A 26,626-nucleotide genomic window follows, 5' to 3' on the forward strand; every position below is an offset into this window, starting at 1 on the left:
CGATGTGTGAAGGGGTTTCCCTTTTGTTTCTTCCCCCCCAAGAAGGCACCTAATGTGTCTGAGTGTAATCTATGGGTGGTGGGTTAGGAAAGCCATCTATAGCTTCCAAAGTGACAAAGAACCTTTGTGCGATTAATTGGCTTTTTAGCCTGGATCAATAGTGTGACTTTGGCTGTGTGTCTGAATACAATGGGGCTGATCTGTGCTCGTGGATACTGATCGAGGTTCTGCTTTGTATTGATCCTGTTCTCAGGATTAAATCGGTTATGGTAGAATATACAGTGAAAGAAAAGAGGTTAAAGGCAAACCCAGGAAAAGGAGGGTGTAGCCATTGTCTCTATACCATGTTCAGACTGGTTTATATACTGCAATGTAGCAGTGAGTGGGAATTCTCAAGAAAGTTTGATGGATTGTTTCCAAAGAAAATGTTTCTTCTCACAGGGTACCTAAATGTCTGTGTTATTATATTAAATGGATACTGCTGGGTGTGCATTAAGGGACTATGATGATACTAACTCCACCTCAAAATGTTGTAGTGAAGTGGCACTTAGGATAAAAGCTTACTTCTTTTTCAATCTGCGGTCCTTCTCGGCCTGAGTGCCCAACTTGCTCACCCCCATGTCCTGGCCCGCCATGTCTGAATCCATCATTGTTGCTGTGGAGAACATAATCAGATACTGTTATTATGAATGAATGAATGAATAAATAAATACATAAATAAATAAATAGTGTATTTGTATTTTTAGTTGGCAACCAGTTAAATAAATTCATCTACTACAAAGAGACAGACTGCAATGTGAATGTCTGTCTGCATTTATAATATATTGTTTGCAAACCTTTGCCATTCTGTCTGAGAGTGACTGCAGTCCGCAATTGTTTGCAGAGGTTAAAGATGGGAGGCAACCTGTCCCCAGTCGCCCCCAGTTGTGACTGAAAGTAGTCATCCAGGTTGCTGAGGGTGTTGCACACTCAATCTCTTGACCACTTGGTCACTACAACTACTTCCATTCGTTCAATGAATACAAAAAAAAACTAAATGCAACTGGGCAACCTCCAATCATTTTCCCACCTTTGTATTTTAATTCTAGTGTAGCTGAGCCATAAAACAGAGCCTTCAAAATTGAAACTAGTAGGTGATGACACTGTGGCTATGCCAAGCTGATGCATTTTTAGTGTGTTTATGCTGCTAACATGAAGTTATACGTTGACTAGCTGTAGCAGTAGAATTCTAAGTAGTACTGTCCAGTTTGTAAACTCTTCTTAGCTGGCAAAAATTGCAGCTAAGAGTGCTTTTTAAAAAGTTTTTTTTTTTAGACAAAATAGACCAAATTGTAATAGTATTAATTAAAATATCCCAGCGCTGTACTCGCCTTGTGGATCTACCATGACCTGTCTGTGTGCTAGGTGTGCCAGTCGGCCTTTTTCCTTCTTGCCAAATAATCGTCCGATGGAGGATTTAATGCCCTTCTTCTTTGGCTGCTTGTGGAGGGAGTCCTGGCTGCTGGCTACACTACTTAGGGCACTGGCTTCAGCCTCTAAAGAAGCCACAATCCTGAGGACAAAAACATACAGACAGTATTCAGAAAAGGAGTGTTTGCAACATTTTAATTTTATGAGATAATCAAAGGTTTTCCATTATAAGCTTATGTTAAGAAGTATATTTGTCATCTCAAGTACCTTTTATTTAATGCCCTGCTGTGTTACTCTAACTCGTTCTGTTATTAACTTTTGAAATGAAAGTTTACTGACTTGTATTCCGGGAATATTTGCTGCTTATAGCAAATGTACTTTTTGAGCATTTTATGCAAATTATTGAAGCTTCATCTCATCTGATATCACTGCAACAGTGATACTTTAGCTTTACTTTAGTGATACTTTAGCTGTGCTTTAGCTTTAATCATCCAGATATTGAGAAAGTACTGAAGTACTGTAATATCTTGGGTGTTGAAATATTATTCATAGCACAAATTGCAGCTGAACTGGCAAGTACTAATTGGGCAGTATACTATCTAATTTTCATCAAAAGCAAGAATAGGATGACAGCATCATCTACAAACACACATCATCGAGAACCTTTTTAAGAAATGCCTTCACTTACAGCAGGCACTTACCCTCGTGCATCGTTGTGCGAGGAGGCTGGCAGTGTGTGTGTCATTCGGACAGTGCGTGGCGTCGGAGGGGGGGATGTCTCACACTTAATGGTGGCCTTGTCCTCGCGGCCATCCTCATCCACCGCTGCTATCTGAGGGATGAAGGCAAAGGGGCGGAGCATTACAAGTGACCTAGGACACCAGTAAGTCAACAATTTCGTCACGGTGTCACTGCAGCAACCATTACAGCTCTGAGTTATAGTCAAATGGTATCATATTTAAAATCTGTTGAGCAAACTCTTGGTGTGTGTACCTTTCTCCTGTGTTTCCTCAAATCACTGGGCTGTATGGTGAAGGAAAAACAGAAAAAAAAACTATCAATATCCACGTGTTAAAGCATGAACAAAAACTTGAACTCCTGCATGCTGGTGAAAAATAAAACAATTAGCTCACTTATAGAAATATCATGTACCATTAGAAGCTCATGAGCCATTGCCCAATACCAGACCACCTATTTAGAGATCAGCACTGAGGAATAAAGAAAGACTGGTAAACAAGTCAGTTGAATAATCAATAAAATCAAAGCCTTATTGCTTTGAAATCCCATGGGTAAAGAAGACATTTACACTGATCCCACTAGACACCTGGGTTGAATGATGATAGTCGAGAGAGCTCTCCAATGTGTTTGTTGCGTTGCTACCTTCTAGAGCATTTTCAATACAGTTATCTGACAAATAATATGGCTTGCTGTGTGATAAACAGGTCTGTGGTACAGTTTTGATAAGTGAAGTTCTCTTATTTTATGTGAACCACATTGAGAAAAGGACCTGTCCACCTACACATTACACCTACACGAGCTGCTCGGCCATGAAAGCCATGCTATGAAGCTCCCACTGCACGGTTTTTGTGCTGATATTAATGCTAGAGGAGGTTTGGAACTCTGTAGTTATTGAGTCAACGGAGCTTTGGCAACTTTTACACTCAATGCTTCTCAGCACTTGGCAACTCTGCTCTGCAACTTTAATCTGGCTTCAAGAAAACCAATAGGTGACATAATAAAGTTTCACATGCCGGGAAACTGTATTTTGTACTAACTGCATTACTATTCCCAGACTTCTAAACAAAGACCACATTTACAGTTTACATGGTGCTCTTGCAGGTAAAAAGATGGCAATTTATTGATGCAACATACATTATGTAAACAAAGGTCTGTAGTAGGATCTGTAGATGGTATGATAGAAGATGTCTCGCACGTGGTGATGTAACATACCAGTGTCATGACCCCCATGCGCTCCATGTCCCGGGCAGGGCTTCGAGGATCAAGCTTAGGTGTGGAGTGTCCGCTGGGTGGGGAAGAGGAGGCAAGTGAGGAGGCAGTTGCTGAGGCAGTGATGGAGGCTCCGTGGTGGTGCATTCGAGCCAGGTTTAGACCCTCGAGGCTAACGCTGGCCACTCGGTTCTCAATCTCCTCTGCTCGCAGCTCTGTTGACTCCTTCTCTTCCTGGATTAGCCTGGTATCAGGAAAATGCTGTGATTATTTTTCTATGTAAAACTTAAAAAAAAAAAAGAATCAAGCTGTGCAATTTTTAGCTAACTTAAAAAGCAAAAAATATAGAAGCTATTCTGCTACAAAAATAGCCTCAGCTTTCAAGTTCTTTAAAGGTAGATTTCAGCAGATTTGCAACGCTCAGTCCTTTAAGTCCCTGCAGTATCAGGTAAAGTAATTAAAGGACAAACTAAAGAGTTAAAAGGCTAAAAGTCGGGTAATTAACCACACTCTGTATCTAACTTTGTAATTAGCTGAAAGCTCAACACTTTAGATTCATGATCACTTTACACAATAAGACCGCATTAAATCTTTCTAAAAGAAATGTAGCGCTGTGTCTTTTGATGTAGATGTAAATTAGCAAAGACCACAAGGCACATTAACAGCCCTTGAAATAAAGAAGTAAGTAAAGTTGTGCCTGGGGGTCATGAATACTTATTGGCACAAGATAATTACAGCATTATCAAGCAAGAGGCACCTCACATTTCCCAAAACACTGAGTGCATACAAGAATAGTGTTTGGGTCACATACGGGAAGAGTAATCTACAGACACCTTTAGTGGTTTACCTGTGAGCTCGGCAGACACACATTTTGTCTAGAGAGTGAATTACTATGCGGCTCATTTTCTCTAGGGCACTTTTTATCTTGCTTCTGTGGTTACTAGCTTGAACACAAGGCAACCAAAATCAATGTGGGTGTGTTAATTTTTAATTCTAAAAGCAGTGTTTTTGGGTGAAATATTACTTTAGCAACCAAGGGCAAACAAGGTGGAGTTATGGAAGCAGAATATCGCTCCAAACTTTAAAGTCTTTCCAAACATGATCTTAAAAACATATCAAGTTGGTCTCCAGTAAAGTGGATTTAGAACGAGGAGGCGGATCAATACGTCTGGAAATCTGGTCTTCAGTATTAAATTTATACAACGGCGTGTGTCAGCTACCGGATCTCCTTGTTGATTGCGTCCAGCTGCTCCTGAAGCATCATGGCCAGAGTTTGTGCATCGGAGTGACCACTGGGAGACAGCAGGTCCATGGAGCTGAACAACGTCTCCCTATCGTCGTCGTCAATGTCAGACATTTCCGTGTCGCTCTCAAAGTGGTGGCCTCCCAGGACCCCCAACTGCTGTGAGCGCCATTCAGGCTCCCCCAGTGACTTTGCCTGCATACAGAGACAGAGTGAAACTGTGACTACAAAACAATATCTTATTAGTTATGAACTAATATTTTGAGATCATTACTGGAAACTGAAAACATAGTCATGCAATACAATTTTATGAGAAGCACTTATGCTTTCCCCCCCTGATTATGTCTTATTACTAACTCTAATAAGACTTAATGACTTCTCTAAGCAGTAGTAGTGGCGACACACCAAAAGATGGAAATGGTTTTTGTTTCATTTAAAAGCAGTATCCTATATATTTATAATGTGTCCTGCACTCATACTTGAATTACCATAACCTGTATTTGGAATCCAAAAACTTTAAACCTCCAAAATAAGAGCCTACAGAAAATGTTCACGTTAAGCCTGTCAATAATGTTATATTAAAGGTTCAAGGCCCAATTCAGACCCAGTACATTGTTGCCAGGTCTTTGTCTCTGGTCATCATATTTGGTAAATGTAGTGTGTAACCCCTTCATTCCAATCAAGGTATGCCGGAAAGCATCTCTGAATGCACAATACATAGAGCCTAGAAGCAGATGGGCTACAGCAGCAGAAGACCACACAGAGTCCCACTCCTGTCAAGAACAAGAAAGCGAGGCTACATTTTACCTGAGCTCATTAAAATTGGACAACAGAAGATATGAAAAATGTTCTCTAGTCTGATGAGTCTTGATTTCTGCTGCTACTTTTAGGATGGCAGGGTCAGAATTTGTTACAAACATCATCAGAACATGGATTCATCCCGCCTTGTGTGAACAGTTCAGACTGCTGCTATCAGTGTAATGGTATGGGGAATAGGCTTCATGTCACAAAGCTCAATCATGTCAAACTGGTTTCTCAAACATAACAATAAATTTACAGCAATCAGAAAGTCTCTACAGCCACCAAATCTGAAGCAGCTGTATGAAGCTCTGAGGAGTCCTTCTAGCAACTTGTTTAATCTATGTGATACAGAATAAAGGCAACCCAACCCAGTACGGGAAGGTGTAATGAAGTTTCCAGTGAGTGTATATTGAAATATTTTAGTCCCTGTTGGATTTGCCAAACTGGAACTTCTCCAGTATCTAAATTTAACTCACTGCGTTAAAGCTGACACTGTTAATTGACAGACCACTAAAGAAGCTCTTAGATGTTTTTAAAATAGAAACATTTAAATATAAGTAAGATTGAAAGGCAGACAAACCAGATGTTATTCCTCACCTTGGTTTCTCGCAGACCTATTCGACCTCTCCTTTGTCGATGTATGACCTTTGCTGAGCGGTAGTGGTCCGACTGGGTTTCAGCCAGAGATCCCAAAGAGAATCGAAGCTCAGCTGATGTGTCCAGATGGGATCTGGGAAACAACTTGTATGAGTATTATTGAAGCTAAACGCAAAATGCTTGGTTACAGATTTTGTGTTTTTCATATGACAGATGAATAATATCTGAACCTGTTAAAGCAAATCCTTCAAACACAATCGTTAGCAGTGATTTTGTTTGGGTCGTAAAGCAGATTGCCAGTAGATAAGACACAGCAAGAAAACTTGCAGTACCGATTAGTTACACAAGCAGGAAACCAGTCAGATGTTATATTTTGATACCTCAAGCGTACCTATTAGTCACAGTGAGGAGGTGCAAAGTGTACTTCTTGAAGGATAAGAGCTTGTTATGCATGCTTCTATGGCTGCAAATTGTTTATCTTTGGAAGAGATTAAGGCTGCCACTGTCAACACGTCAGCTTTGTAAGATTAGAACTTCAAGCAGCATGAAATGGAAACCAGAAAATATCCAAAAATAGATGCCAAAAGTTCCATTATACCAGTGTTTCTAACAATAGTGTAACAGAGCAAGTAGTTTTCACAGAAGGATAAAATAACAGGAAAGCTCCTGGAGACGGAGTATCTATTTGCCTCTCTTTGCTTCCTGTTCTATAAACACACACATTAGACTAAATCTGAATCTCTCGTGGCCTTTTATTGCATGTCTAGTGTAACACATCATCTTTATGTTGCAGATGTTTTCACAGCATCCACGTTTTTCTTGAGTCATTTGTTCACCTTGTAATACGTCGTGTATCCACCACTAACGTTTGGACACAGAACCAACTAATGTTCAGGGATCACCGTGCTGCCACTGAACAAGCCAATTTTTTTTTTCTTTAGCCCATTTCTGAGAAGCACTTGACTGGCAAGCTCCCTCAGCAACAGAAACATACATTCCTTGTCTTTATTCTCCTAGTAAACTATACATTTTGATAAGGAAAATACATTTAGACATACATAGTGATTAGGGATTGTTATGAATAGTTGACTGGACACTTAAATGTTGATGTTGTTGCCAGTGGAGGCAAATGTCACTGGCCACAAATGAGGGCTGCAGCCCCGACATGCAACTGAACACAAGTGATATTATTTGATTAACAAGGAATGTGATTAATGGTTTTATATAGCTCCTAAAATACATACAAAATATGTTTCTGGCCAGTTTTTAACTTTGTCCATCTAAAGTGAGTTATAAAGCTTAGTTTTTTATTCCGATTTAAATTTAACAGCAAGTTTATTCTAATTGAATTGATTAAAATGTGTTGTCTGACTTTTACAATCCCACAAATTAATTTAATTAGTGATATAAATTAATCATTCTCAAATAAAAACAAGAAAAATGTTATTTATTAAGGGGGAAAAAAATCTTTTCAACAGTGATTAAAACCAAAGATGATTTTATTTGGCTCCTGGAATGTGTCAAAGATTGCTATTAAAGCAACTGTAGGCTTTTATTGTGAAAGACAAGAAAAAGAGGAAGCCTATTTCTCCCCCTGTCCAATATGGTGGTCCAAAAGCAGCAACTGATGCAGTATATACATGTGGAGGTACGTTACAAACTGCGTCTTACATCCGGATACACTCACACACACACACACACACACACACACACAGAAAACCGACCTACCGTGACAGCGTGGGTTCTGTGAGGGAGCCTGCCCTCAATCTGAATTGGTCGAGCTCCGATCTCAGTTTCTCAATATCCTCTGCCAGCTGCGACTGGACAAAACAATTTCTCTACATCATTGTCTGTGATATTACATGCCCAAAAAATGAAATGATTATCCTACCCCTTTATACCACTAGTCATACTAGTGACATGGCTGCAGCATGTGGAGCTGATTACATTTACAGGTCTGAGTAGGTGACAGTTGTAATTTCTACTGTTTTCAGTAGCCTCCTTATTATTCTATCCCTTGCAGGAGCTTTTCAATATTGAAGGTTTATAAAAAATTTAACTAGTGCCAATAACCAAACTCATTATTGCTGTACTCAAAAGTCAATTATTACACTAAGCTCATGTAAAATGTAGACATTTTGAAACAGGAGGTAATCATTTCTCGATCTCTACAACCTACTTTTTCTTGGATTGACTCCTCGTACTGTTTTCTGTAAGTTTCCGAGTCTTGGATTAGCATATTCTGCAAAGAAAAGGGGGGGGGGGGGGGGGGGGGGGGAGTAAAGAAGTGAGAAAAATACATCTTTTAATGACCTTGATGCAATTGATATTGACAGGTTTCCATTGACGTGTCAGGCGTTTTTAACCTTCTCTTCGAGAGCTGCCATTCTCTCCTTCAGGTGGAGCTGAAGTCGCTCGTTGGACTCAGTGAGGAGTCTGTCCACTGTGTCTGAGAGTCTCTTATTGTGCTCTTCATTCATCTTTTCCCTCTGCCGAGCCTGAAGGAGAAAAATACAGATAAACCAACACAAAACAAGCACATTTGTATGAGAATAAGACATCAGTCTAAATTGTTTCTGATGTGATGAAAGCCTCTCAGCAGGAACTACAATAACTAATTGCATGGCCTTTACAGCTATTCTATTTTTAGTTTAAAATCAGAACTTTATATGAGGACAACACTTCGACAAATCAGTGTAGTGTATCATAAATTATGTGATTATGTAAATGAACCCCAAGCACCACATTTCAGTAAAGATTACCTCAAAGAAATTACTATGCTTCTAGTGTGGGTGCACTTTAGATCTCTCTCTGAGGTCTGATTCTGACCACTTGCGCACTGGATCCCCGCTTCTGTGTCTGAACAGCCACATAATTTTCTTTATTTTAGAGAAAAAAAATAATCACAGGGAGTGAAATCTGGTGAGTGGGGCTGGTGGCGACTAAAGATGGCGTTGGCTTGTTTCTGCGCACAATAGAACAAGGTCACACATGTTCTCTGATAAATGCCTCAGGATGCTACAGCAGAACTCTGCATTGACAGCCTCGAGGACAAATCCAGAATGCACAAACCCGTGAATGTCGACACAAAGGACGAGTATACTCCTTGTTGGCCTTCTGACCTTATGCACTAGCTTCAGGCTTGGCCACTGAGCAACAGTTCCACTGAAAACTGCTGTTTGGTCCCTGGGTTATTGCTGGAGACCTCACCAGGGAGTATTACTGTATCCGGATGAAAGTTGGGTTAGTTTGACACATGAGTGGAGTGCCGCGATCAGTACGGGAATTCCAAGTGACAATCTAAAATTAACAACAGTACTGGAAGCAATGCAATAGTGCATGAGAAGAGGACACTGAGTGGGAGATTGGTCAAATTGAAATCTGATTAAGCCTCCTCATTTTTATATTTATTTTTTACATGCTGAATAATACACAGCTATTTCTCCCATAATGGCTTTTCTTGACTCCCTGTTAAATAAAATATTTAATAGAAAATCCTTCTCCTCACATACAAGGTCTTAAATAATCAGGCCCCATGTTATCTTAAAGACCTCATAGTACCTTATGAACCCAGCAGAGCACTTTGTTCTCAAGCTGCTGGTTCGTAGGATATTTAAAAGTAGAATGGGAGGCAGAGCCTTCAGCTTTCAGGCCCTCTTCTGTGGAATTAGCTTCCAATTTGAATTCGGGAGACAGATACCCTCTCCACTTCTAAGATTAGGCTTAAAACTTTTATTTTCGATAAAGAACATCATTAGGGCTGCATCAGGTGATCCTCCCTGCAAAAGGCCTAAGCTGCTGGGGGATTCCTATGATGCACTGGGAGTGTTTCTTTTTCACTCACTATATATTTATACACCACTGCATTTAATCATTAGCTATTATCAATTTCTGGCTCCCATCCACAGTGTATCTTTTATCCTTTCTCCCTCCCATCACCACCGGCTAGTCATGGCAGACGGCTGCCCCTCCCTGAACCTGGCTCTGCTGGAGGTTTCTTCCTATTAAAAAGGAGTTTCTCCTTCCCACTGTTGCCAAGTGCTTTCTCAAAGGGGTCATTTGACTGTTGGGGTTTTCTCTGTACTATATGACTGCTGTTGGAAAGATTGCCCACTATTGCATTTTTCAAATAAGGAAAACAACAACAAAAAAACTTTGAAAATAACTCATGAGGTTAAACATCTTCATACAGACAGCATTCTCGCTTGAATTTGCTATCATACACTAAAGTGTGACGTGAAAACACTAACGTCTTTTAGAATTACTCATTTGCATCATTTGTGAGTATTTTGCAAACCATTATATCAGCAGAGTACGTGAAACACCCATTTGGTCAAGCTTCATTGGTGACAAATCAGACAGTGTGCCATCAGTTGCAGTCGCTTCAAGCTGTCTTGCTCATGCAGAAGTGGCTGCCTGGTTAACGCTGCTTGGCACAACGCCTCCGCAGTGACTCACCCTCAGCAGCTCCTGGTTCTTCTCCTCCAGCTGGCATTCCAAGTGCCTCATTCGCTCCTCAATGCTCCCGTGACGCTCTTCCGCCTACAGTTGGATCACAGACAGCACAGACAGGACAAAAAAAAAAAAAAAAGAGAGGCCACGATGATCTGTGTGCTTGACAGCCTAAGGGCCAACAAAGAAAAATGGTGGCGACAACACAAGCCAAAGCTTCTACCCCAAACTCAAAGATGGATATCTATGTTTTAAAGCGTAACTGGAAAGACAGCTGATTGAAACAAACAGTGACAAGGAGAAAGATGGAGAACAAGGCCACCAAAGGACAGAATGAAAGAGGAAGAGAGCTGCTCCAGCACTGCCAAGTATGAGCTCCAGCCAGAAGTGCCATGCAGCTGTCCCATGGTGGTAGAACAGCCAGAGCAGAATCCCAGTAAACACGCCCGCCACAAAACACTAATAAGATAAATGAATGATATCTGTTCTCTATTGGAGTTGGCAATAGCTGTGATGCCCTGTGGAACTACCTTCCTAAGAATGGAGTTCATGTCTTGGAGTTTAGCTTCCATTACAAAGTGATAATCATCAGGAGAGGAAGAGGAGCTGGAGTCAGACTATGTGGCCGAGGAAGAGGAGAGGAACATGTTGAAACGTCATGACACCACGTGGACACTTACACAAATGTACAGAAAAAAAAACGAGGGCATCTGTGGGAATACGTCAACAGCATGTGTGTTAATGTACAATATGTACAAACGTGTGCGCTTACCTTGGTGAGAGCTGCTATCCTCTGGGCTAGTTCGGCCTCAACCTCCGGGAGTGTCTCAGCCTTCCTCATGGTCTGCTGGAGTTTCTGTTCTGCAAGCTCCAACCTCTCCTGTAGTTGTCTGTTCTTCTCCTCCATCTGCACTCAAACACCACAGACAGCAAAAACATTAGCTGATAGTTGAACAACGAGACTTATGAGATTTTGTATCTGGCTTCCTGCAGATTTTGTGGAGGGATTGCAGCCAAAAGTAAACAAAAAATATAAATGTGCACGTTGTGAGGAAAAGAGTCACATTAGCCGACAGTCAAAGTTAATGTACTGAACTGGTTCTTATATAGCGCTTATCTATTCTACTTGAGCACTCTATACAACATGTTACATTCACAGTAGCACTGCATCGACATGTAAGTGGTTTCTATTTAACATTCACACACATTCAAATTCCAATGGATGCATCTGTGAGCAACCTGGGGTTCTGTATCCTGCACACAGATACTTTGGATGCGAATTGGACCAGCCAGAGATTAAACCACCAACCTCCTGATGACCTGCTCTACTTCCTGAGACACAACCACTGAAATAAATTTAAACACTCTAAACCAACTAAGGATCTGCACTTAGCTTAAATCTGGGTTCTAACTTATTGCCTTGAAGCCAATAAATTTGCAGGAATGCTTAATGCTGAAAGAAAGAATGATAAATGATTACACAGGAGATTTATTCAATAAATTACCTTCCAATGCTTTGACCATACATCATCCAGAAAAGAAATCCAGAATAGTGTTTTTCTTGCAATAACAACAAACCCTAGCAATGACAAATTAAAGTATGAGCAGATTATTAGAACACTACACTATTTGAATGAAAGAGTTTTCAGTGTGTTCCAATGCTGTCCTTGTTAACAGAGTATAACGAAAATGAACTCTATAAATGTGATTCTCTTCCTTCTTCCTATTCAGTGTCAGCAGAGCATAATTGCCTGTTAGAAAATAGAATCACAAATGTTTGTCTTTCAGAGATGAGGCTCATCTCTTCTTTAGAATAGCAGAGTCAGAGTCTGCACTGCCAAGAGTGACACTGGCAACTTATAGACAGCTGATGCAGATCCTGATTAGGCATTCAGCTGGTACTTGCTATCATTAAGATGGAACTCAAACTTAGCATTAAATGAAACTGGAAACAAGTGACTTGCTTCCCCATTGGACAGTAAGAATTTTCTCCCTCACTAGCTTGGGATCAGTTTTAAGACTTATTTAAGGACTGGCTTGGCAGCCTTTGCCATCGGCGACAGATGCTCTGGTCCCCGAAGCTCCGGGCCTGGCAGCTCAGCGTGCAATAATTAGACTCTAGCAGGCCAAGTATACATTGTGTTGTGTGTCAGTGATATTTTCTGCCTCAACCCATATCGCCATCCCACGTGCTTGAGATGACACAGGGGAAACATGACAGTTTGTTTTTGTTTATTATATCCTCCCTAGGTATCCTACTACCCATCCTTTTTGCCATTTTGCTTGCCATTTCTTCTCATCCCTTCATGTCTCTATACCAAGTAATCTTCAGACATCAGCAGCCAGAGCCCAGTACAATAGCAAGTGAAACTTTGTGCATATATTTACCAAAAAAGTCTGTTTATGTATGGTAGCAGGAGTTCATTTAAAAAAACCTTTAGGGTTCAAGCATACCCCTTGCATAGACCCTTTCCCTTGTAAACGTCATGGCTGTAAATACATAAGTGGTTTCTTCTTAAGTTGTGGCTTCATACACATTTCCTGAGTGAAAAATGACTGGCTAGCAAAGGTTAACAACCCCCACCCTATGTAATCATCTGGCAGGATGAAATTAGCTTACCATTTACTTTTAGCGATTACATTCTGTTAACTATATACTTATGATTAGCAAACACTCTTACTAGTTTAGTGCCAAGTATTGAGTTTTTATTTCAGCCATTCAAACAGTTTATATCTTTAGTTAAAACTACTTTTTTAAATCTGTTTTTTAGCTAGCTTTTTTAACTGTTTATCCAGTACGTTTAGCTAACAAATTCAACAGTTAAAGTTATAGCTAATAATTTCCACCTGGTTTCAGAATTTTAGCTGTTTCAATTATTTTGATCTTTTGTCATGATTTTATATCACAATTTCATGTACTTACACTGTGAGCTAACCATTTCAATGTTTTATATGTTTAGCAGACAGTTTTAACATATTTCATACTATTAGCTTTTCTAATAACCCACTGTGCCATTTTTTGCTTTCATCTAAATATATTTTCTTATTTCTTTGTTTTGACTGTCTCTCTCTATTGCTCTTTTACTTTTAGTCAACAGTTAAATTTTCTTCTCAAATTTGTTCAGGTTTTAGATTTTAAATTGTATTTGTTTCAGGTTAGGCTTAGTCACACATGCCCAGAGATCAGTTAGTGACTAAATGGCAACCGCCAGTTGCAAATGAAAAATGTGGTGGAAATGGTTGCCAGTCGCTTTGAAACTCATGGCTAAAGCCCATGCAGGACGAGAGACTGATCAGGCAGACGCCGGCAACTTTCATCTGCTATGAAAAAATGTGTATTCTCCAATCTGTCGAATTGTTTCTGGTAGTTGCTGGCATGAAATTGCAACCAAAGCAATCACATGGAGCAACGTCGTCTTTGTGACCACATTTCCTTGGCGACAACCAGTAACCACTTATATCTGGTTGCGGAAAATATATATTTTCCCTCATGACCAGTGATCACCAGGTGATGTCTCGTCTCTAAGGTACCCCCAGATTAACTGGTCTAGGGGATTTCACAATTGTTTTAAATAGTCACTGTAGTTGTGATGTACATGTCTAAAGTAAACATTATGCTAAAGAAAATTGTTGAGAATTATAACTAAAATATAAATTAGTGTCTAAATAACTTTCCACACAGTAAATCCAAACAGGGACTGATGGTGTCACTCTAATTACTTCTACTCATATCAGAAATTCTTTCTATTCTTCCAGAGCCCAGACAGTGTTTAAGCCTTTACTCATAAAAATGCCACTAGATCTTCTATGGCCATGCAATTTATCTAATTGGCTGCAATGAATCACAAAGAATAATTGAAAGGAGAGTAAATCTGTACAATCGCTTGACCATATTCTGCAGCATTATGTCAATTATGAAGAAATCACATGTGAGCCATGTGCATCTGCACAAAGTAAACATTTATAAAATTTCTTCCCCAGTAGTAATTTCCTCTTACATTATCTACCACGATGTGAAGAGGTTTTCTCAATGCCAGACCTCTGTGGAACTGCTCAAAGGACTATGTTAACTGACAGGAACCATCTTACACATTTTTCCTGGCTGATTCTTTTCTGAATCCAGTAAGAAAAATACGACTGATGATACAGTAATGAATCGTGCACTGCAGCTGCCATCTGGACCCATTTTTTGGAAGAAAATAGTAATCCCAGAGAGCTGATTAATGTGATTACATGGCTCACACTAACCCTGGAGTGGACTTTACAGACCTGTCTGAGGAATGCCTCCTTATTGGCCAACTCGTTCTCCAGTTTGTCATTGATGTCATGCACAGAGGTGGCTTCTCTTTGGGCACTCAGGTAACGTTTCTCCAGCGTGACAATCCGTTCCTCCATGTCTTCTTTCTGACACATGGCCTGTATAGAGACACACAAAAAAAGACTTAATATAACATCAACTTTGGGTGTAATATTTTCTCCTGCTGCTTTGCACACATGGAATTTGTACACTACTTTAATATCAGCACCAGATGAAAACTCCATAGGGTGTCTGGACCCTCCCTTAAGTGACAGGGTGCTTGGGCATTCAGCACCTAGAGCCACTAAGCTTCCACATCGAAACACTGAGAGACAGCTGACGTGGTTCAGGGATGACTAGGATGTCTCCTGGGCACCTTCTAAATAAGGTTTTTAGACATGTCCTACCAGGAGGAAAAACTGATGACATTTCTTCACCGTATACTGGATCTCAGACTAGACCCAGTATACGGTGAAGAAATGTCATCAGTTTTTCCTGGAAGAAGTAAAGGAGTCTGGGTGTCTCTACTTAGGCCAGGATAAGCAGCAGACAGTGAATGGATGGATATTGCAGATATACAGATATTGCAGGGTCTTTACTTTACAATATAAAGAACCTTGAGCTCACCATTATTGTTAATTGGCACTGAGTAAGTAAAACTGAAATGAACGGAATTGAATTAGAGATTCTTCAACCACTTCCTGGAATGCACACAGAAACCAGACTGCAAGTCTGCAAAATCAAACTTTTATCCCTAGAATGTGCACAAAAGTTAATAACAAATAAAGCCTCATAAAATACAAACATGCGCTGCTGTCATGAACAGAGGCAACATTATCATGGAATTTCTCAGACTTAATTTCCTCCATGGAGAATTGCTTCAGACACAAACTTGCGGTAGCACCCATTGTTTCCAAACCATACAAATAATAACAGTTATTCTTAGAACACTAAATAAACTGCTGCTGTAAGAGAAGGCATTGCAGGGTAATAAAACACGATTGGCCTGATAAGGCCATGTTTGTCAGCCCACGATAACTGCCTCTGCCCACATCGTTAGAAATCAATAGTAATTTCATCCCCAGGCGACAGGGGCATCAGCTTATGTTCATATCCAGCCCACTTCACTGATATTAACCTTGCACAGACATATAATAAATAGGACTATTATTTGGATCTTAACTGCCAGTTTTGGACACAACTGGCTCTTTTTTGTGCTTCATGCATCAACAGTCTTGAACCCGTTCAAGAAATACAAATGGTTAGTTATTTATTTAACATTAAGTGTTAGTTTGAGGCCTAGAGAAGTGTTTATCTGAAGTGTATATTTAGATATTTTTTCAAGGACTCTTCACTTAACTCACTTCACCCGATGAAGGCATTATGAAAGACCTTATACGTTCACAAGTCAATGTGCATGTTTTTATGTGAGAAAAAGACGGAGTAATAAAGAGCTGGGGAGAGTGTGAGAGCATATGCAAATAGAAGCTGTTTTTAGACCACTGCTCGCTGTCTTTGATGTTTCTCTTGCAACTGTTATCCCCATGCGAATATGTGTGTGTGTGTGTGTATGCTTCCCCCTGTGCTCAGTTTCTGTGCTGTGACCTCTTTGATGTCCCTCTGGTACTTGTTGTTCATCTCCTCTGACTTGATGAGGTCCTTGCGGGCGGTCTCGAGCTCCTGCTCCACCTCGGAAACCCGGGAGGAGAGGGAGGACATGCGCTCCTTCATCTGGGCCAACTCGTAGTTCTGCTTCTCCAGCAGGTCCTGCAGCTCGACCACCTGACTCGCCTCATGGGCCGGCTCCAGAGAGCCATTGGACAGACGCTGGAGGGGAAAGAGGGGGACGTGGAGTAAGAGGTCAACATATGAAAAGGGAAAATTATCCAAAAATATGTATGCGTCATGAAGCACAAAATTTGCCAAGGGATGTTTGGGGATGATTTCTAACTTTTAGTGTACTTTAAAAAGAATTTAAGAGCTTTTTTAAAAATGAATTCCCTTGCATGACGTCTTTTAAAACTCACAAATTAAGTGAGGCTTGTGGTATATAGGTAATAAGGTAATAATAAAGTAGTAATAAGATCACTGACAAGTGAGGGTTAGTACAGGATTTGGAAATTGGTTGTTAATGTTGTGGCTAATCAAAGTAAAAAAATTCTTTCTTTCTTTTAAGTTAACATTCTAACTAGAACTTTTTCCTTGCAGTTGAAATAAATCTTTTGGATGTTAAATTATATCCCGAATCCTGAAACGTGTCTTGTAAGTCCATTCAGAATGCACACTTGCCCCACAATAATCGCGATAACAAGTGATTATATTTTCTTTCTTTTTTCAAGTGTTAACCTAGTAAGAACCCCAGTACCTAAATCAAAAATAGAAGTTTGAGCTTTGAATGCAGGAAAATAAACACACTATCGAGAGTAAAAATGAACAATGGTGCAAAGCAATTTTCTGATTTCCTGTCATGCCTCATCTTCCTGTCGTGTATTCAAGTGGGCCCTGAGAAATCAGCCATGCTTCCACTTCAGATACCATGTCTGCTTTTGAGAATGACATACATTTGCATTCTAATAAATTCAAGTTCAGGAGCTCACGGCTTTGGTTCTTCCCCTGCTTTGATTCTGGATGGTCACAAAGACTGAATCACACCAGACTCTGCTGGAGAAATTGTTTTGACACTTGCATAAGTAATCTGATTAGATTTGCAAGGTTTCCACTCCGTACAGCTCTCCTGGTCTCTGCATGAGGTAGATTAATGAGGAGGATACCGCAGAGATTCAGCTTACAAAAGAGTTTAGGGGCAAGAACAACAGAGGAAAACAACCTTATTATCGGTGCTAAATAACAAACATGCATAGTTTAAAAAAACAAATCTTGCTTTTATGCTCAATTGAGTTACAATAAGGTGAATGAGAGGATTGAGGGAAACTGATCTCTTCATTCTCCATCTTCCTCTGTCTTCCTGCTGTATTGTGAGGCACAGCTGCCCATCTTTGGCCATCCATCTGTGAGGACAAACCTAATTGGGCCTCTCTGTCTGCTGCCTGTGATCAATGATTCACTTGAGCAAGGAACAGGATCCACTAAATCACACCAGTGATTTTAATACGAGCATGCCAGCAGTGGGCCATGCTCATAAAAGAATTTTATATCTTCTTTATTGCCAAATGGCTCAGCTGTCCCTCTTTGTATCTGGGGTTTCCATCGATGGGCTTGTTTCACAGATTTGTACCATTTAGGACCAGGATAGTTTAAAGGGACAATGTTAATAAGAGTTACCCAACATTTCAAAGGGGTGTATTGCTTTTTAACTCTGAATGACCTTTAAAAATGGTTAAGTTTGGCTATGAAACAACTGCTCTCATTCATGCCTGCATGGATAGATGGACAGATAGTCTTGAGATGCCCCTCAATTCTTTATATTTTGCTCTGAGAACTAATGTTGGCCTTGAGCAATAGTTCTCCAAACTTTCTTAAGGTCTTTCAAAGTTTCTTCTTTGAACATAAGATGCTTTTTCACTAAGAGGAATGTTTTTGTTTATTAGGCCACTTAACGCTGCCTAATGAATTATCTAAACATAAAAAAGCACCTTACTAAACAGATGAACTACACATAACAGACAAATAAGCAAATAACCACATTTTAATTGCATCTAGGCACGTTAGTACTAGCAGCCTGTTGCAAAAACACATCATTTGTTCCTATTTCTTTAGTTGAATATACAAAAAATCCCAAAGATGATGCAGTTTGTCAGACAAAATATTCTTGTACCAACAAGGTGATTCTCAAAAAGCTATTAGCTTAAAGTGACAGGGCTAAAACACCGTCTACAGCAGATAAGCAGCATTTGAAAGTCACGTCATTAAGAAATTAGATAAAACCTATGACATGAAACCTAAAAGACAGATCTGTCCCTTCAGTTACAGAAGAGGTGGTCTGTAATTCAGTGGTGCAAAAACTGATGGAGTGACAAACCAAGATATATATATATATATATATATGAATGAAAGAATCCGGTGGGCAGGTTTTGCCATTGTCCCCTTCCTGACAGTTCCTTCTACATCTCTGTCAGTCACTCTGACTACAGTCATGCTGAATAACTGACCCTCACCATTACTGCAAGGTTAGTGTTCTTTCTTCACCGTATCACAAAACAAATGTGCCAAACAACACCTGTTCATACTCTCTTATTTTATCTACACAAAACAGAGCAGATGATGGCTGTCTCCTCATTATCACATCCCTCAAACTCACACGCTCTTCATCTCTTTACTCCCAATCCCCCACCACCACCACCTCCCATCCCCCAAACCCTCGTTCCCCAGCAGACCAGCCAAGTAATAACGTCTCCATTGATCTACCCAGGTATCCTCTGCTGCTGTCTGCATGTATAAAAAAAAAAAAAAAAAAAAGTAAAAATCCTGCATCTGCGTTTGCCTTTAAGGTGCATCATTTTGGGCTCGCGTGCTTCTGACATAAAAAGGCATCAGCGTAATCTACACCTACACCTATGCTGTTAAAGTAATAATCAAAAGGAAATTTGTATTCAGCTATGGATGTCCATGTGTGCTCCTGCATAATGGCAGGGGGTGAGATCACAGCGGGAGTTTTCGCCTAACTCCTTCAGAATGCCTGCAGAGGTAAATAAATGTATGATCAAAACCATGTGATAGTCGCTGCAATACTTTAAAGTCAAAATGCCAATACAGCAGGGGGAACTAAATGTACAGGAATTATTTGTGTAACGCCACCACAGCAGGGTTGTAGACAAAATACTGATTGGTAGTGCTTTTATTTTGAAATGGAAAACATCCGGGTTACTGTATGACCGCCACAGTAAGTATATTTAATATATACATACATAATACTATGCACATTTTTAGAATAAACTATATCTTAATCAAAAACAACAAGTGCAAATATTGCCATAATGTACAGACTATTAAAGTGTAGTGTAGTTATTATAGATCCACACATAATTTTGACCATTTTTTCCACCCATATTTAAATCAAGGGAGCTCACCTTGCCATGGACCTTCTGTTGAGCTTCACTGCCCTCCAAAATGTCCTCTCCTCCCTCACCTGATGCCACTTTCCTCTGGATGTGAGCATTCTGTTCCCGTAAGGCCACAATCTGTGGGACACAAAAATATGGGGTTAGAAGTAAAAAAAAAAAAAAAATACAACAAAAAACCCCTCCGCACACACTTGCCTGCACACAGCAACACAGTTTGTGTGAGACGAAAAAACAAAACTCAATTTTAAGGCTGGCATCTTCCTCAGTGTGGCTTTAGAACTTTTAGCTTTTAGCGAAGCCTCTTGAATGAGCCTCTTGTTTGCACACACGATGAGGATAAAACCACAACCACACATAATTGCAATCCTTGGTTAACTAATCATTTTCCCTCTCTTATGCAACGCTAGTAAATTACAGTATATCACACTGCATAGGAATTTTGGAACATTACTTTAACCAACATTCATGGAAACCTTGTGATTATTGAGTTTTGCAAACCAAGTGCTTTATTTCCCCACCATCAGCCATCCTGAAGCCTTAACCCTGCCACAGGGGTGTCTGACAACAATAACATTCTGGTTTGGCTTTGACTGACAACATATGATTATCACTCACTTCAAGAGAGAGAGAGGTTGACAGTGTACCTGCTGCCTACTAGTTCACAGTACTTCTTGAAGTACTTCTTTCCAGAGCCTAATGCTTATGGAGAGCAGCCATTCATTCGTCCCAGGTAGGCCACTAAATATTAACTAGCAGAATGGATAACTTCTTCTAAGACTTTCTCCGTGTATCCTACACTAGCACTAAGGTGAATACGAAAATAACGTGTTGCGAATGCATCAATCTTTTATTGAGGTCGAACATAGGCCAGCTGCACTAAAGTAAACACAGTGCAGCTTTAAGAAATGTATGAATTAATGATTCCCCTGAGAAAAGAAAGTCAAAACAGAGTAAGAAATACAAGCCAACACACGCAGTCCTGGCTCTGAAAGTAAAACTGAAACAGGGCAGATCCTCAATGCTCCTCTCTGCAATGGAAAACTAAGAAAAGCCACAAAGTCAGTCTGCAAACTGTGAGGGATGTTAAAATAGCACTGGTGATGATATTTCTGTGTGCTATTGTGCTCCTGTTCAAAATGAATTTGGCCAACCTGGAGATTTGTTCAAAATGTGAAAAGACTGTCTGCTTTTATTTCAACAATAAGCTTGGTACAGTGTGTTCCGTTTATTTTTGCAGACAGAAGCAGTCAAAGTTACACCACTGTCCACTGGTCTCAATCTCTGAAACCTCCCCTAAAAAGTAAATAACCACCAGAAAGACAACTCTAGCACTAAAATAGTTTTACAGTTATTCTCTACACGAACAAAAAAGGAGGAGCTCCTAACAAACCCCCCCCCCAACAATTACTACAGTACATGAGGCATGCTGATAGCGTGATGTGATTAAAGCTGCATCATGCTGGTTCTCCTCTATGAGTACTCGGAAGCTTCAGAAAAGCTTTAATCTCTGAACCATGTAGGACTCTCAAATCATGCATGTTCCTTTTTGTCCTTCTCTTTATGGATGATTCGATCAGGATTTCCAAGCAGCCAGCACCATCATTTATGACAATCCAACTACCATTACTAATCATTCTAATAAATAATTACAGTTTGAGAATGGAAATGCTGAGTGATCGTCGCCGTTGAAAACAAATTGCGATGCTTTAAAATCGTCTTTTCTCTCTCTTTCCGCAACAGACATTTGTTGTGATCGGAACAGCAAGAGGAGCCCGAGGACAATCAATGAAACCGCTGTCGATAAAACAAACAATGCAATCAAGTGACTTTGACATGATCCAGTTTAAACTCAGATCCCAACCTGCCCTCATTGACACCTGGACACGAGTCGTAGTTAATGTCGGGACCTCTTTAAAGTTGCGAGTGAGAACAGAAGATTATCTCCCACCTTCCACAGACAGGGTTTCCTTCACACTCAACTTTGCCAGCAGCAGCTTGGCTTCTTCTTTTCTGCTGCACTCTGTCTACAAAGCATCTTCTGTTCATTATTTTTAATGAGGGCATAATTATGCCTCCGTATGTTCCAGTACCATTATTTTGAGATTGTCTGTAATTTCTCCATCTCAGAGATCAAACACCAACGCCACCCATGACATAAAGGCACAATTGATGAATGGGGCGCTACTGATGCATCTCCATCGCTGAAATGAAAGAAGACAGAGAGAAGTTTGCCAGATGCAAAATGAAAAGGGTGACGAGGGACACAAGGACGAGTGGAGCTTCTTTTACAACGCAGCATCACAATTTCCTTATCTTCCTTTAGCACTTCTGGGCTCTGTGTTGACAGGAATGTCTGATGAAGTAGAAATTGGAGGAAAATGGGAAGGAGTGAAATAAGAATGGCTATGTGTGAGTGTGTGTGTCCACGGGTGCCACAGGTTGCTCTTAGAGTATGAAAGATTGATGACGTCAAGGTGAGATTTGGGGAAAAGCAAGTTTGGTGCAATGCACTTAAAATAGAATCAATCACACACCTGGGGAAAAATGCATGACCACACATAAAACATGTTTATCAAATGTTTTAGGTCAAAGGAGATTTCATTTCATGTATTAGTTTTCTTTCTTTTACAAAATCCCAAAAGAATTAGGTCAGTCTTTTTTTTGCAAAAGCAAGAAAAAAAGTACTGCTGTTGCCATTCTCAACCTTTTCTGCCAGCTTTTATTTGAAAAACCGTGAACAGAGTATTTCTCCTACTGAGCATAGTGCTGGTTTGGATCAAGCTCAGCCTGTAAGGACCTCAGTGCTAGCCCACATCGGCTCATGGGTCAGATGTTACCTTTCTATACATCCGATTATCAAATCTTATATTACCACACCATTAAAGCTGCTTTAAATTGTTAAAAACTGATTCAAATGACTCTATTGGCTATTGAAAATAATCCCATTTCTTTGCCTTAAGAAACGCTTGGGTTGCTTTTCCAGTATGCTTCAGGCCATTATCCATTTGCACTAAGAAGTGCTGTCTACTCAGTTTTGCAGCATCTGGTCGAATATTAGCAGAGAGAGTATAGCCCTGTACACTTCAGAATCCATACTTCTATCAGCAGTCACATCACCTATAAACACTAGTGGTAGTTCCACTATCATACATGCCCACCTCACAACATTATCTCTACCATATTAGACAGATGATGTGGTATACTTCTGATCAATTAATTTTGTTGTCTAATCTGGCTTGTTGTTGCAACCTGTTATTTAGACCTTGTTGTAAACTGTCCTTTACATTCATAAAGGTGTTGGTGTTGCAGAGCTAGCCAATTGAGTTCCACTTATTAAGAATGCGCCAGATTGTTGATTTTGGCTACTCACTACTCATTAAGGTTATTTTGTTTTTTTAGCCTCTTTCACTTGCATCAACATTCTTTAGGAGCTCCTCCTATCCAAAAAAAAGACAAAAAAAAAAAAACACAAAATGCAACACTTGAAATCAAATCAATTTCTTTCAATTCGATTTTATTTATATAGCGCCAAATCACAACAACAGTCGCCTCAAGGCGCTTTATATTGTAAGGTAGACCCTACAATAATATATACAGAGAAAAACCCAACAATCAAATGACCCCCTATGAGCAAGCACTTTGGCGACAGTGGGAAGGAAAAACTCCCTTTTAACAGGCAGAAACCTCCGGCAGAACCAGGCTCAGGGAGGGGCGGGGCCATCATTTGCATACTTTGCCAAATAATGTTCCCTGTTCCTTCAACAATAATGAAGGAACAGACTTCACATGACCATAAAATAGCTCATTAGTCAATTTCATTTTAAGCCTCTGAAAGTTACAAATGGTCAATCACCACGTATAACTAGGGTTGAGTTGCTAAGAATCTGGTATGACTGCATAAAATAATATTTGATACATATTATTTTATCTGCCTTGATCTTGTATGGTTGTGATAGATTCAAATGAGCTATTGAGCTACCTTTGGGAATTTAACAGTGTCTTAAAAATATGTCTGTTTTGATTAACATCAAATAATTGGTAAGCAACAATTCATCCTCAGATAGATACCAAAATGCTCCACAGATAGAACTGCAATCACTAGCAGCAATCAGTGTGGGGCCACTTAAACACCTGTGACTGCATGAGGTTAAAGGCTGCTGATTTCTTCAAGCATGGACACATTGTCTAAATTCCTGGAGGGAAATGGGACTCATAATAGACCTCCATCTCAAATCAATTACCAGTTTGCGGGCTCACGGATCCGCCTGCCTCCCTGGAGCCTCTTAAGCGTGGACATTTTTATTCGGCAAAGCCGGTTTAACCATCCTCTCCACCACCACCTCCACCCTCCATCACCTCAAGGTCTAATCACTCATCTGTCCGCAGCTCTGACAAGTGTTGTGTTAACCATTAGAGAGGGACAGCCACACAGAAATACTGTATGGTCTTTATAAGCTTGGAAGTGTGATGTGAGAAATATTTCAAGGTGCTGCTGAGATGTCTGTCAGAGTTTCTGCAGTTAAAAAACAAGACTTCAGGAAAAACTGTCAAAGAGAAAAAGAGAAGAATTTAGGTACCGCTGGCCTTTAGGTTTACTTTTTTAAGTTTTCAATCTTTTCTACAATTCTCTCCTTGTCTGGTAGATCGCACACTATCAAATCTTGGGTTTTGACCCCTAGCGACTTTACTCGCCATCAAAACATATCATTACAGCTTCACTTTTTCTGTCCTTCGGTTTCTTTCAGAGGTGCTCTGACCAAGTGGAGCCCTGCACTCTCATTAATACACATACCTCCACACACGATCTGCCTCTGCATCCCACCTGCCATGTCTATTTGTGTCTTCTGCCTGTCTATGCCTTTTTTTTCCATCCTTACCCCCTCTCTCTCCTCTCACACTAGATCTCCGTCTGTCCCTCCACCCACGCCACACGCCTCCCAACCATTCCCCCTATTGCTTTTCATTCCCATCTTTTTCTTCTTCTCTTCCTTTTAGTGACTTTTACGCCAGGCCCGAGTGTCAGGCTGGCATGTCTGACAGGCTGTGAAGTGGCAGCCTGAGGGTTTTTCCTCAGCTGGAACAGGACCATCTGCAGTGCAAATCCTACTCTAGCCCGAACTAGGAGGTGAAGACGGAAAGGCCACCAAGGAAACAGTGGCCGATGTACTGTCAGTGCTTCGCCGCAGCCACTGATAAGCTGAGGTAGAGTGAAGCCTGTCGAGGTACCGTAAATGTTTCTGGGTTTCAGAGCAGATACAAAATTCAGGACACATCACAGTATGTATTAGGTCTGCATGTTCAAAATTATGTTTACTGAGCATGTTTGCAGAATCCTTAAAAAGCAGTACAGACATGCATTTGTCTGATGGGAATGACTTAAATGAAACAATAGTATTTGTTTTCCAAATTAGAAATGCTTGCTTTTCCTGATGCCTTTTATGCAAAGGATTAATAAAATAGCCAAAGTCTTTAAATCCTTATTAAAGAATATAATTTTTCTTTGTCCCATTCGTCTATATGCTACTAAGTGTTCCTTTGATGAAGAAAGCTAATAATCTACCTCAAGTCAGACACTATGCATTGGTATGAAAACAACCAACAAACCATAGTCTGAGGTTCCAGGAATTTCAGCCCATTCATTCTAGTTTTAATCCATAATCACTGATGATGCATTATCTGACAACACAAACAACAAAAAGTGTGTTTAAAAATATCACAATATTCATTATTCTACACCGTGGCCATTAGTCACAGCTTGTTAGCACTGCACAGAGACCTGCCATCTTCAGAAGTTTTCTGATGACTCTGCGGTGGTTGGATGCATCAGCAGGGATGATGAGACAGAGTACCGGGCTGTTGTCGACTCCTTTGTCACGTGGTGTGAGCAGAATCATCTGCAGCTCAACGTGGCAAAGACCAAGGAACTGATCGTGGACTTCAGGAAGACCAGGAAACACTTGACCCCTGTTTCAATCCAGGGGGTCAGTGTTGACATTGTGGAGGACTATAAATACCTTGGAGTACACATTGACAGTAAACTGGACTGGGCTAAAAACACCACAGCACTTTACAGGAAGGGCTAGAGTCGTCTCTATTTTTTGAGGCGACTGAGGTCCTTCAACATCTGCCAGAAAATGCTGAGGATTTTCTATGAGTCTGTTGTGGCCAGTGCGATCCTCTATGCTGTTGCATGCTGGGGGAGCAGGCTGAGGGTCGCAGATGCCAGCAGACTTAATAAACTGATCCGTAAGGCCAGCAATGTTGTGGGGATGGAGCTGGACTCCCTCAAGGTGGTGTCGGAGAGGCGGATGCTGTCCAAGATAAAGACAATGTTGGATAACACCTCCCACCCACTCCATGACATGTTGGTCAGTCACAGGAGCTCGTTCAGTGAGAGACTGAGATTACCGAAAAGCACCACTGAACGACACAGGAAATCATTCCTGCCTGTGGCCATCTCCCTGTACAATGCATCCACTTAACACACTGTTTGCTGCTACAACTACACATGTTTCTTTTCCAGCTATTTATTTATAAGTGACTTATGTATGTATGTATGTATATATATGTATATATTGTACTATTCTTAGTTAGCGTATTGTCTGTCTTGTCTTAATGTTGGTTTAAAATGGAGCACTGTAACAAAAAATAATTTCCCCCAGGGATCAATAAAGTATTCTGATTCTGATTCTGATTCTGATTGGAACCCCTGTGGTCTTTTGCTTTAAATTTCAACATAAGGTTCCGACTTTTTAGTCTAGCCATTCTCCTCTAGCATTTCTGCCCAGAGAGGTAAACCCTTGAGACTGTTGTGTGTGAAAATTCTTGTAGATCTGCAGTTGAAATACTCAGGTTGGC

General features: G+C 40.4%; 1 protein-coding gene across 6 annotated transcripts in view; it reads right to left on the reverse strand.

Moving 5' to 3' along the window:
* Window positions 1–26,626, reverse strand: part of ppfia2 (PTPRF interacting protein alpha 2) — a 182,267-nt gene that overhangs the window by 18,999 nt on the left and 136,642 nt on the right. For all 6 annotated transcript variants that reach the window (XM_085437296.1, XM_085437299.1, XM_085437300.1 and 3 more), the window contains exons 6-20: window positions 19,775–19,885; window positions 16,353–16,574; window positions 14,720–14,866; window positions 11,223–11,357; window positions 10,457–10,540; window positions 8,365–8,496; window positions 8,178–8,240; window positions 7,727–7,818; window positions 5,999–6,131; window positions 4,578–4,795; window positions 3,361–3,601; window positions 2,404–2,433; window positions 2,112–2,242; window positions 1,371–1,552; window positions 565–655 (exon numbers count right to left, since the gene is read on the reverse strand). In XM_085437296.1, the coding sequence (XP_085293422.1) occupies window positions 565–655; window positions 1,371–1,552; window positions 2,112–2,242; window positions 2,404–2,433; window positions 3,361–3,601; window positions 4,578–4,795; window positions 5,999–6,131; window positions 7,727–7,818; window positions 8,178–8,240; window positions 8,365–8,496; window positions 10,457–10,540; window positions 11,223–11,357; window positions 14,720–14,866; window positions 16,353–16,574; window positions 19,775–19,885 (2,012 nt within the window). The remainder of the gene's footprint in view (window positions 1–564; window positions 656–1,370; window positions 1,553–2,111; window positions 2,243–2,403; window positions 2,434–3,360; window positions 3,602–4,577; window positions 4,796–5,998; window positions 6,132–7,726; window positions 7,819–8,177; window positions 8,241–8,364; window positions 8,497–10,456; window positions 10,541–11,222; window positions 11,358–14,719; window positions 14,867–16,352; window positions 16,575–19,774; window positions 19,886–26,626) is intronic.

Source organism: Copadichromis virginalis, linkage group LG17 (genome assembly GCF_057382275.1).
Source record: "Copadichromis virginalis isolate Kocher_CV1m ecotype Utaka linkage group LG17, C_Virginalis_male_GT1.1, whole genome shotgun sequence".
NCBI classification, from domain to species: Eukaryota; Metazoa; Chordata; class Actinopteri; order Cichliformes; family Cichlidae; genus Copadichromis; species Copadichromis virginalis.